This window comes from Pavona decussata, unplaced genomic scaffold (assembly GCF_977016875.1).
Source record: "Pavona decussata unplaced genomic scaffold, jaPavDecu1.1 SCAFFOLD_167, whole genome shotgun sequence".
Classification (NCBI taxonomy): Eukaryota; Metazoa; Cnidaria; class Anthozoa; order Scleractinia; family Agariciidae; genus Pavona; species Pavona decussata.
The window spans coordinates 326,986-340,512 of record NW_028145578.1 but is presented as its reverse complement, the minus strand read 5'-3'; the positions used below and the strand labels follow the sequence as shown (position 1 = coordinate 340,512).

At 37.5% G+C, this 13,527-nt stretch overlaps 1 protein-coding gene across 1 annotated transcript; it reads right to left on the bottom strand.

Annotated features, from left to right (window-relative positions):
• Positions 1 to 255: 255 nt before the first annotated feature.
• Positions 256 to 12,828, bottom strand: LOC146464236 (uncharacterized). Its single transcript, XM_085130040.1, has 6 exons — positions 12,712 to 12,828; positions 11,142 to 11,237; positions 9,400 to 9,495; positions 8,990 to 9,085; positions 8,760 to 8,855; positions 256 to 425 (listed from the first exon to the last, which is right to left on the bottom strand). The coding sequence occupies exons 2-6, from the start codon at positions 11,230 to 11,232 to the stop codon at positions 256 to 258; spliced, it is 549 nt and encodes a 182-aa protein (XP_084986166.1). The 5' UTR covers positions 11,233 to 11,237; positions 12,712 to 12,828.
• Between the last annotated feature and the right edge of the window lie 699 nt (positions 12,829 to 13,527).

Sequence of the window (13,527 nt, the reverse complement as noted above, 5' to 3'; positions counted from 1 at the left end):
GGACTGGATTTGTTTTACCTATTGACTGAGAGCTTGAAGCCTCAATGTTTGCGTGGACGTTAAATGAAGAAGTGTTAGAAATAAATAAAAATAAAACAGAAAATGATAATACATTACAAGATCAATCAAACAAACAAACATGCAAATAAAAACAGCACCAAACAAACAACACCGAAAACCGGAAAGAGTTTGTAACTAGTTCTGGCGGATCTACGGAGGAGTTTGCTGTATCAATGGACTGAACGCACTTCTCTTTCAACTGTGAAGATTAACATTGAACAGTTTTCCAGTCCACCGACTTCTTATAAGAGAATACCATGAATCCTCACCTTTCAAAGTGTCATCATCAAAATCCAAAGCATCCTCACCAACTGGTGTGACGTCACTTCCAGCTTTGGCTTTGACTTCGCTGCTTGCCATCAATGCTGGAAAAACAAATACTTTTAGGTTTAGCTTAAATAATCAGCGATACATGGACGTATTGTCAACTGTAAGTTAGATACTGGACAAAGACAAACATTCCAGTATTGAGAAGAACTGTTAAATTTCACTGCAGTGTCCACTCAAACCTTGTCATTACGAACAACATTGCATGTTATACAGCAATATCCAAGTAGAATTACGAATTATCACTAACTATGAGTACACACTTTTCATCCATAATATATAAGTATATAAAGAAATAAAGAAAAACCAACAAACAAACCATTAAAAAACAAACACACAAGCAAACAGGAAAAACAACAAACAAACAAAACAAAAATCCAGAGAAGGTTTCTAGCCAATCTGGCGGCTCTACACTTAGGGAGGAGAGGGTAAGGTTTACAGTTAAGAGGCGTTTGCTATTTTTCATCCATGCACTTAATTCAGTTCTCTTACAACTGTGAAGATTAACAGTGAACAGTTTTCTAGTCCAACAACGCATTCTGGTAAGAAGATAACATGAATCCTCACCTATCGAAGTGTCATCATCAAAATTTAAAGTCTCCTTATCAGTTGGCGTGACGTCACTTCCAGGTTTGGCTTTGTTTTTACTGTTTGTTATGGATGCTGGAAAATGCAATCGAATACTTACTCAGTACTCTAAGATTAAAACTCAGTTCTCTTTTAACTGTGAAGATTAACATAGAACAGTTTTCCAGTCTAGAAACGACTTCTGGTCAGAGAAAAACATAAATCCTCACCTTTCAAAGTGTCATCATCACACTTCTAAGTCTCCTCACCAGCTGGTTTGACAACATTTTCAGTTTTGGCTTTGTTTTCAGTGCTTGTCATGGATGCTGGAAGATCAAATATTTCAATTTAATCAGTATACTCAGCTTATAAGTGTAACTGTAAAATTTATGTAGCTCAACTTTCTATATAAGATGATCACGTGCGCTTTTCATATGCAAAGAAAATAGAAAATATATATAAAATGGTAGACAACAATAATGATAAAAACTTAAGATAAATGAAATTGAAAAACTGTACTCCATCAAATATATGCTTCGTTATGCTGTGTCTATTAAAGCTTCTTAACGTAAAGCAGAACGGTTTTCCAGTCTTAAATCGACTTCTGCTACGATAATAGCATGAATCCTCACCTTTTGAAGTGTCATCATCAAAATCCAAAGTCTCCTCACCAGCTGGTGTGACGTCACTTTCAGGTATAGCTGTGCTTTGGCTGCCTGCCATGTATGCTGGGAAATCAAATGTTTAATCAGTATACTAAGTTTGTAAAATGTAACTATAACTTAGATGCTGAACTATGACTGAACGGACACTATAACAGTAACGTCAACTTTTTTTAAACCAAAAATTGAAATTTTCAGTTTGTATACAGCCAATCCTATCTGCCAGCAGTTATGAATTTGCTCTAACGGGCAACAGTTTCCAAGAATAATGACAAGTGATTTCTTGGCAGGATATAAAGAGGCTACGACGTTGTTTCAGCTTATCACGCTGCACGACGCGTGAAGAAAGGGGTCAAGGGTCATGCTTTGGACCACTTCTGTTCTCTGCTTATGCGAGCAAGCTGTTCCAGGTTATCAAGAACCACTTGCCTAATGCGCATGCGTACGCTGACGACACTGAGCTTTCTGCTTTATTTGTCGCTGAAGCCAGACAGTTCAATGGGTGAGACGGAAGCAAGAGGTGCCATGGAAAGATGTATCAGGACCGTAAGGGGGGTCTCTGTAAAACGCAGACCGGATGGCGGATGGCGGATGGCGGATGGCGGATGGCGGATGATAAAATGCGGATAATAAAATGCGGATGGAAAAATGCGGAAAATAAAATGCGGATGACAAAAAAATTAAAATAATAAATAAATTGATAAATTAATTAATCTCAGATTTCCCACATTTTTTCTTTATGTATCGTCGGATCCGAAAAAAAGAAAGAACTTTCATCGAAGAAGACGTACTTTATCATCGGGATCCATACTTTTCAACTTAACATCACCACTACAGTCCTTTTTTTTCCCCATCTTTATTAGTAACTAACATTTAGCAAAGAAAACTACACTACTACCACTACAGTACTTGATCGACACACCACCCTACCCTAAATAGTTGTCAATTTTGCACCGAGCGTTTGTACGTGCACGGCACCTGTAGAGAGGCTTGTTAGCGTAAGTAAAAGCTCGAGTGAATGAACCGCGCGCCTGGGTTAACCGATATCTGAGTTGTCGGAAGGCGACGCGGATTTGAGCCAGCCAACTTTTGTTTGGAAGAGGTGAGTTAAGTTAATGAATTGAATAAACTCAATCGATCTTCAACCTTTTTTTTAATGTCAGGCAATTTTTGTTAACCTTTTTTTGTGTTCACTGTACATGTATGGTGAAAATGCTAGTCCAACCCACGATGGTAGGGATTATTTACAGCTTCTGGGTTCAATGCATGTTACAAAATTGCGATAGTAGCATTTTAGTTAAAGCTTTGACCAATGTCTTCCGGCTTCTGTCGAGGTAAATCTTATTATCATTGTTTTACAGCCACTGAAGGCTTAGCTTACCCTTAGACCCGCACGTAGACAGTATATCGTAAGCAAAATAACTTACTCGATTTGCCGGTTAGCCTTCCACGCAGACGTTCGTAGGGCTCGTCACGTCATATTTCCGTTCGTGGGGAAGGGAATATTGCGTGACGATCCCAAAGAACGTCTACGTAGGAGACTATTTGCCAGTTCTGTTACTTCTCTTAAGGTGGAGGTAAACGTGAATTTGGATGGAATTTTAAGAGGTTTAAAGAAGGGATAAAAGAAAGAAAATTATATTTGGAACACCAACAGACAGTTGCCTCCAACCCAAGAGCACACCAGGTTGGTAGGGGACTGTTTGAGTGTACATATATCAATTTTTAACTTCAAATTCTAATTTTGGCTGCATCAAATCTTAACTATTTCTTATTTCTCCAAATTTTACTACTCTTTTGAGAAAAACTCTCTCCACCCAAATATACCTAAAAATACCCCCAAACATTGATTTGTGTTATGAGCTAAGGGTTCTTGTATTGCTTGAAACGCGAACGAGATATTTCCGTTAAATCGATTTTAAGCGGCGTGAAAACAGCTTTCAGATGTACCCTCGCCTTAAGTCAAGCAACGCGGTTAGAAAAATTTGTTCCGGCTATTTCCTAGTGCAACTTCATAACATATAACAAAAGTCAAGCCATAGCGTAAGTCTTTCGGCATGAATCAGTACTTAATTTTCACGTAATTTTTACATAATTTTCTAAAAGAAATTGGGCGTAAGAAATTGTTTATTTATTTATTTATTTTTTTTAATTTTTTTTGTCATCCGCATTTTTCCATCCGCATTTTATTATCCGCATTTTATCATCCGCCATCCGCCATCCGCCGCCATCCGGTCTGCGTTTTACAGAGACCCCCGTAAGGGCGTGGCTGATTGTTGATAAATTAAAGCTGAATAAAGATAAGTCTGAATTCATGCTCGTTGGAACTCGCCAGCAACTTAGCAAAGTTAGAACTGACAGCCTTATGGTTGGTGACACGCAAGTAAAATCAGTCAGTGAAGCTAGGAATTTGAGTGTCTGGTTCGATTCTAATCTCAAGTTTCGCAGCCATATAAACAAAACATGTCAATCAGCTTTCTTTTCTCTATATAACATAAGGCGTATAAGAAAATATCTGCCTTTTGAAGCTGCAAAGTCATTAGTGCAAGCTTTGTTGTAAGCAGAATAGCTACTGTAATACAATATTATATGCTTTGCCTGCCGTACAGGTTAATAGGTTACAACGCGTTCAAAACGCTGCCGCCAGGTTACTGACGAATACACCGCTTTATTCGCACATTACACCTATGAAAATTATTCTCCATTGGTTGCCAGTTAAATTTAGAACCATTTTTAAGGTAAATTTGATGACTTTTAAAGCTCTCCATGGCCTAGCGCCAGCATATCTTAGTGATATTATATCATTCAAAGGCAATTCTAATTTTAATGTAAGATCAAATTTTAGTAATTTATTAACTCGCCCGAGAATTAGATCTGCCAAGACCACTGAGGCAGAGCTTTTTCGGTAGCTGCCCCATTTTTATGGAACTCTTTTCCAGAAAGCCTAAGGTCTGTAAGTAGTGTAAATATTTTTAAGAAACAACTGAAAATGTATCTTTTTAAACAAGCATACTGATAATTGCGTAAACATTCTTAGACTATGTACTCTATAGGTTTTTTATCGCTTTTTAAGTTTCGTCCGCTTCCGTCTAGCGATCAAAGTGAGGCCACGTCGTTGTCTTCTGGATCATACCGATACTTGACGTTACTTTCATTAAAAAGCCGGTTTCACGCTCAAAAACTCGATGGCTGTAAAAATTTGATCTCATTGACCTTTTTTCTACTGTTGTAACGGGAAGAATAATCGTTCTCTGGAATATGTAAAGGTGAAATTGAAGCTTGAAATTAAAATTCATTTGAAGGAGGAGACATGCGTTAGTGACACTGTTTCTGCCCGTAAGGCCTGGTTTGTGACCTCAACACCAGCCTATCGAACAGACGTTTTTCATACAGGAGAACGAACAACACGCCTGTTTTGCAGACTTAACTTCCATAGAACAAGCGCGCAAAACAAAAGATTTTTGTCAAGTGCAAAGGAAAGCAAGCGTAAGAACGAACACAAACGCAAAAAAAAAAAAATTAAATCTCAAACAGTTTCGGACAAGAAAACGTTATCGTATTATTATAGTAGCGTTAATTTTTGAAGCTTGTGTTTTATCCCTGTAATTTAGTATTTAAATGCAATGGTGACTGATAAATACAAAGTCCAAATATTTTGCTTTCGCCAGATTTTTCATTCTTTTTTTGGTCATATGATGCGCCAGTTAGAACTAAGGTCACTTCAGATATACATGTTTTCTTTCCGCTTTAATTGCTAATATGGTCTTGACATCTGAATCCGCCCTTGCCACGACGGAGTGATGGGCGCTTGTAGCAAAATAGCGGCGGCTGATCGAAACCGGAATCGGATTACTCATTCATAGAATGAGAGCGTGAAGCCTTATAGCCTGCGAGGCGACCACCGAAAATTTATCTGCATTCGCAGGCTAGAAAGCTTAATGTTTGCGTGAACGTTAAATGAATATATGCTCAAATAAAAGCAACAGAAAAAACTGATTTAACATTGTAAAAACAATCAAACAAACAAAGATGCAAATAAAAACAACACCAAACAAACGAGAGTTTGTAATTAGTTCTGGCGGATCTACAGGAAGAGTTTGCTGTATCTTCGCCCGTGCACTTCACTCACTCCAGTTCTCTTTCGAATGTGAAGATTATATCGAACAGTTTAACAACGACTTCTGTTAAGAGAATAACATGAGAACTCACCTTTCGAAGTGACATCATCGAAGTTTAAAGTCTCCTCAGCAACTGGTGTGACGTCACCTCCAGGTTTGGCTTTGACTTCGCTGCCTGCCATGGATGCTGGGAAAACGAATACTTTTAGGTTTAGCTTAAATAATCAGCGATAAATGGACTTATTGTCAAGTGTAAGTTAGATACTGGACAAAGACAAACATTCCAGTATTGAGAAAAACTGTTAAATTTCACTGCAGTGTCCACTCAAACCTTGTCATTACGAACAGGATTGCATGTTATACAGCAATGTCCAAGTAGAATTACGAGTTATCACTGACTATGAATACACACTTTTCATTCCATAATAAATAAGTAAATAAAAGAACAAAGAAAAACCAACAAACAAACCATTAAAAAACAAACACACAAGCAAACAGCAACAACAACAAACAAAACAAAACAAAAATCCAGAGGAAGTTTCTAGCCAATCTGGCGGCTCTACACATAGGGGAGGAGAGGGTAGGGTTTACAGTTAAGAAGCGTTTGCTATTTCTTCATCCATGCACTTAACTCAGTTCTCTTAAAACTGTGAAGATTAACAGTGAACAGTTTTCCAGTCCAAAAACGAATTCTTGTAAGAGGATAACATAAATCCTCACCTTTAGAAATGTCATCATCAAAATTCAAAGTCTCCTTATCAGGTGGCGAGACGTCAGTTCCAGGTTTGTTTGTTTTTTTACTGTTTTCTATGGATGCTGGGAAATGTAATCGAATATACTGAAGTACTCTAATATAAGAATTCAGTTCTCTTTCAACTGTGGAGATTAACATAGAAAAGTTTTCCAGTCAATAAACAACTTGTTGTAAAGGAAAAACATAAATTCCCACCTTTCAAAGTGTCATCATCACACTTCCAAGTCTCCTCACCAGCTGGTTTGACAACATTTTCAGTTTTCACTTTGCTTTCACTGCTTGTCGTGGATGCTAGAAGATCAAATATTTAAATTTAATCAGTATACTCAGATTATAAGTGTAACTGTAACATTTATATAGCGCAACTTTCCATATAAGATGATCAGGTGCGCTTTTCAGATGTAAAGGGAAATAGAAAATATATATAAAATCGCAGACAACAATAATTATAAAAACTTAAGATTAATGAAATTGAAAAACTGTACTCCATCAAATATATGCTACGTTAAAGTCGTGTGTCTATAAAGGCTCCTTAACGTAAAGCAGAACGGTTTTCCAGTCTTAGAACAATTCTGCTACGATAATAGCATGAATCTTCACCTTTCGAAGTGTCATCATCAAAATCCAAAGTCTCCTCACCAGCAGGTGTGACGTCACTTTCAGATATGGCTTCGCTTTCACTGCTTGCTAGAGATGCTGTGATAAGCAATCAAATACTTAATTAGTACTCAAGCGGCGGCGGGGGCTGATCAAAACCCGGGCTGGCCGGGATTTGTTTTACCCATTGACTGAGAGCTTGAAGCCTCAATGTTTGCGTGGACTAGTACTTTAAATGAACAAGTGTTAGAAATAAATAAAAAGAAAACAGAAACTGATAAAACATTACAAGATCAATCAAAAAAACCAACAACAACAAAAACCGGAAAGTTTGTAGTTCTGGCGGATCTAAGGAGGCGTTTGCTATATCCATGGACTGAACTCACTTCTCTTTCAACTGTGAAGATTAACATTAAACAGTTTTCCAGTCCAACAACTTCTGATAAGAGAATAACATGAATCCTCACCTTTCAAAGTGTCATCATCAAAATCCAAAGTATCCTCACCAAGTGGTGTGACGTCACTTCCAGGGTTGGCTTTGCCTTCGCTACTTGCCATGGATGCTGGGAAAACGAATACTGTTAGGTTTAGCTTAAATAATCAGCGATACATGCATGGACTTATTGTCAACTGTAAGTTAGATACTGGTCAAAGACAGACATTCCAGTATTGAGAAGAACTGTTAAATTTCACTGCAGTGTCCACTCAAACCTTGTCATTACGAACAGCATTATATGTTATACAGCAATATCCAAGTAGAATTACAAATTATCACTAACTATGAGTACACACTTTTCATCCCATAATAAATAACTAAATAAAGAAATAAAGAAAAGCCAACAAACAAACCATTATAAAACAAACATACAAGTAAACAGCAATAACAAGAAACAAACAAAACAAAAATCCAGCGAAAGTTTCTAGGCAATCTGGCGGCTCTACACTTAATGGAGGAGAGGGTAGGGTTTACAGTTAAGAGGCGTTTGCTATTTCTTCATCCATGCACTTAACTCAGTTCTCTTACAACTGTGAAGATAAACACCAGTCTAACAACAAATTCTGGTAACAGGATAAGTTGAATGGGTGTTACGAAAAACGAAGACCTAAGACCCGGTCTTTGTTTTCGTACTACGAAAGCGAAGACCCTGTAAAACGGAAAACCGTAGAAATTACAAGTTCAACACACATTAAGCAGCAGCAAGGCTAAGTGATATAATAGGACATTACACTTCATGCGTTTCTTCCCATTTTCATACTGCTAGTACTGCTGGCCCGTCTTATCTGCTCTATTTCGCTATGCGAACTAATTTGGTAGTGAAATTCTCGAGGGTTTCCTCGGGTAAACTTACCACGCATATTATTCTGGTTCAGCAGGCAGAATTCGAAACGCTAGCCGCCTTTGATTTATAGTTAGGATTGCGTGACAGGATAATAAAGAACGCGTTCTGTACAGGAAATGACCCTGGGGTTCTGTCAATAAATAATTTATGTCTATGTATGTTGAAGCTAAATATAAAATAGATTCTAACAGTCTATAAGGCTTGTTTGCAGGAAAATTCATTGGCTGACGTAGGGTCTTCGTTTTCGTAGTACGAAAACAAAGACCGGGTCTTAGGTCTTAGGTCTTCGTTTTCGAGGTCTTCGTTTTCGTAACACCCTAAGATGAATCCTCACCTTTCAAAGTGTCCTCATCAAAATCCAAAGTCTCCTTATCAGTTGGCGTGACGTCACTTCCAGGTTTGGCTTTGTTTTTATTGTTTACTATGGATGCTGGGAAATAGAATCGAATATTTAATCAGTACTCTAAGATTAAAACTCAGTTCTCTTTCAACTGTAAACATTAACATAGAACAGTTTTCCAGTCTAAAAACGACTTCTGGTAAGACAAAAACATGAATCCTCACCTTTCAAAGTGACATCATCACACTTCCAAGTCTCCTCACCAGCTGGTTTGACAACATTTTCAGTTTTGGCTTTGTTTTCAGTGCTTGTCATGGATGCTGGAAGATCAAATATTTAAATTTAATCAATAAACTCAGCTTATAAGTGTAACTTTAAATTTTTATATAGCGCAACTTTCCATATAAGATGTCAAGTGCGCTTTTCATATGCAAAGGGAAATACAAAATATATATAAAATCGCAGTCAACAATAATTATAAAAACTTTAAAAGATAAATGAAATTAAAAATACTGTACTCCATCAAATATATGCTACGTTAAAGTCCTGTGTCTATAAAAGCTTCTTAACGTAAAGCAGAACGGTTTTCCAGTCTTAAAACAACTTCTGCTACAATAATAGCATGAATCCTCACCTTTCGAAGGGTCATCATCAAAATCCAAAGTCTCCTCACCAGCAGGTGTGACGTCACTTTCAGGTATGACTTCGCTTTCACTGCCTGCCATGGATGCTAGGAAATCAAATGTTTAATCAGTATACTAAGTTTATAATATGTAACTATAACTTAGATGCTGAACTATGACTGAACACACTTTAAACCGAAAATTTAAATTTTCAGTTTGTATACAGCCAATCCTATCTGCCAGCAGTTATGAATTTGCTTTAGCGGGCAACAGTTTCGAAGTATAATGACAATTTATTTCTTGGCAGGATATAAACCGGCTGCAACGTTGTTTCAGCTTATCACGTTGCACGGCGCGTGAAGAGAGGGGTCAAGGTTCATGCTTCGGACCACTTCTGTTCTCTGCTTATGCGAGCAAGCTGTTCCAGGTTATCAAGAACCATTTGCCTTATCCGCATGCGTACGCTGACGAGACTGTGCCTTATTTGTCGCTCAAGCCAGATAGTTCAATGGGTGAGACGGAGGCAAGAGGTGCTATGGAAAGATGTATCAGGGCCGTAAGGAGACGTAAGGGCGTGGCTGATTGTTGATAAATTAAAGCTGAATAAAGATAAGTCTGAATTCATGTTCATTGGAACTCGCCAGCAACTTAGCAAAGTTAGAACTGACAGCCTTATGGTTAATGACACGCAAGTAAAATCAGTCAGTGAAGCTAGGAATTTGGGTGTCTGGTTCGATTCTAATCTCAAGTTTTGCAGACATATAAACAAAACATGTTGATTTTTCATTCTTTTTTTGGTCATATGGTGCGCCAGTTGGAACTACTGTCACTTCAGCTATACATGGAAAACGAAATTTTAATGTATTCATAGTTTATGAAACAATGCATGTTGTTTGCTGTGCTTATATCCAGTAAAAATGTGTTCCATGAAATTTTAATGTCTATTTATCCTTCACTGAGTAGAACATAAAGGAAAGTGTCTAGAGTGAATTTGACAATTACATTAGGTTCCACATTTTCTTAAATTATCACACAGAAATTAACTCCAGTTTGACTCAATGTATTAATAATAGTATAGCACAATAATATCTGCACGAGTTTGGCCATTTAAATAAAGATTGCCTTTTGCCATCCACTAATTCACTCTCTTTTTTTTTTGGAGGGGGGAAAGAAAATGTAAAAAATAAAAAGGTTTCGAATTCATTTCCTGCCTCCTTTTCGCGAGTATTCACGATTATTATTATTATTTTTTTGTTCTTTGTTTTTGTTTTGTTTCCACTTTAATTGCTAATATGGTCTTGAAATCTGAATCCGCCTTCGCCACGACGGAGTGATGGGCGCTTGTAGCAAAATAGCGGCGGCTGATCGAAACCGGAATCGGATTACTCATTCATTAACTGAGAGCCTGAAGCCTTATAGCCTACGACACGACAGCTGGAAATTCGTCTGTGTTCACAGGCTAGAAGCCTTAATGTTTGCATGAACGTTAGATGAATATATGTTTCAAATAAAAACAACAGAAACAACTGATTAAACATTATAAAAACAATCAAACAAACAAACATGAAAATAAAAACAACAACAACAAACAAAACCGAAAACCGGAAAGAGTTTGTAACTAGTTCTGGCCGATCTACAGGAGGAGTTTGCTGCATCTTCACCCATGCGCTTGACTCAGTTCTCTTTTGACTGTGGAGATTATATCGAACAGTTTAACAACGACTTCTGTTAAGAGAATAACATGACGCCTCACCTTTTGAAGTGTCATCATCAAAATCCAAAGTCTCCTCACAAGCTGGTGTGACGTCACTTTCAGGTATGGCTTTGCTTTCGCTGCTTGCCATAGATGCTGCGAGATCAAATATTTAATCAGCATACTCAGTTTATGAAGTGTAACTCTAACTTAGATGCTGAACTATCACTGGACACACACTGTAACAATGAAGTCAACTTTTTCATTTTCAGTGTGTATGCACCCAAACCTTTCTGCTAGAAATATTACATTAACCTACAACAGTTTCAAAGTATAATGACAATTTATGTCATCATAGCGGACTAAAAACAGGATGCAACGCGGTTTTAGCTTATCATGTTGCACAGTGTGTCAGTCGTCTTTATTGTTTATCATCAATGGTAAGTGAATACTTCCGTTTAGCGCGAGAAGTGAGGCCACGTCGTCGTCTTCTGTATCATACAGATATTTGATAGTTAACAGCGGTTTCAAGCGCAAACCTCAATGGCAGTAAAACTATCTTTCCTCTAGCGTTTTCCTGTTTTTATTGTTATTTATACTGTTATATGTTTTCTGGAACATACAATAGTTAAATTGGGCTTTCAAATTAAGATTACATGAGGACACTGTTTCTCTCTTTAAGGCCTGGTTTGCGACCTAAACGCTAGCCTGCACAACAAGCCTATTTTATGCGCTTACTTGTAAAAAAGAATGACAACAGACTACGCAAGCACAAGGGATTTTTTGCCATATTTCACAAAGGTTTCGTTTTCTATCGACCAACCGACTAAATATTTCAGAAAACAATAAAAAAAGAAAGTTTTGAAGTCATTGTCTGCTTCCATTTTAGCGAGTGTTCCGGTGTTTTTGTTCTTTGAAAACATCTTAATATGACGCTGAAATTAAATTTCCGCCATCGTAACGAAGTTTTCCAATACCTTTTGAAATGATTATGGCTTGAAGCCATAAATAAAAAGGCGGAGTGGCGGTCATGTTTAAGATGAAGAATAAGTAGGAGTTGATATATAAAGCGTTCACAGACGGGACAAAAGCCAACGTTTTGACTTTGCTGTCTTCTTCAGGGTATGAAAATACTAGCTTGAAACGTCGGGGCTTCTTTTCACGTTTCAGGGCCTATTTTGCAATTCCTACTTTCCAATTTACAAATTTTTGTCAACTTACCCGGAAGATTGAAGAATAACTCGCTTGGAATTTTCTACTTTTTAGCTTTTTTAAGTGGGCGGTAGTTAATTAGATTGTCTGTGAGGCTTTCTTCAAACCAGTAAAATGAGAGAGGAGACTAAAATTGGGAATCAGGACCGCAAAAGTATATATCACCCACTTGGCTTGCCGAGATTTTTCTAACTATTTTTCCCCCTTATGTATAAAACAGTTAAAATACGACACTCGGTCAAAATCTATGTTACCAAAACTAACTTAGTAACGTTAAACTCGCTAGCTTTCTCCAGCCATTGTCGAATACGCGCGCACATTTCCTGATTTGGTCCGTTAATGTTGTTATTATAAATATAATCCATAATTAAATGCTTCTATGTTTAACGTTTTTGTCAGAGGAAAACATTTTACATACCTTAGTTGCTTCTTAAATGGTCACATGGTTTAGTGTAGGACGGGGTTTGATGATCAATATTTTAAAAGAAGCACTTGTTCCATGAGTCACAAGTGATTAAATGAGTGATGATTAAACTGACGAGTGTTAGTCCACAGTTCTGAACACCAATTTGACGAACCCCAACACACGGTGCTCGGAATAAACTAATTGACCTAATAAACCGCAGTAGAACATCAAAGGAAGTCCTGTAATTTGCACACATGACGTAACCGTTCCATAGTATTTAAAGCATATTATTCAGTTGAAATCCTTAAAATATCCCATTCTTAATTCGTATATATATTTTGGTAATCTTTACGTATTCAGGGTTAATGCTTCGTTTTCCGAGTTTTGATTTCCGATTGCTTCGGTTTCGAGTTCAGGATGACTCATTTTCAAGTTCAGGGTGCTTCAGTTTCAAACGCACAAAATAAGTCGTCCTATTGTCTCTATTCCTCTTTACCCTATCAACCATCCTATTACAGGAGCCAAATTTGCCACTGAATTTTCGCAGTATCTTGACGTTGAGTTTGTTTACTCAGACAAACCTCGACGCAGTTTTATATTCACTCAGCTTTCTAACCAAAAGCTGCAACAAATCCCAAAGGTTTTGGTAGCAATGAAAAGTTTCAGTGTATAACGCACGCAAGTGCCATGATCCTCGATACCGTAAAGTTCCGATAGTAACGACCCTCCGAAATTAACGTCAAAACTTTGTGGCTTCTAACGAATCCCGAAAGTAGCGAGACCAAGGTTTTTTTTTAATAACGTTATACACATACCGAATACCTTTAT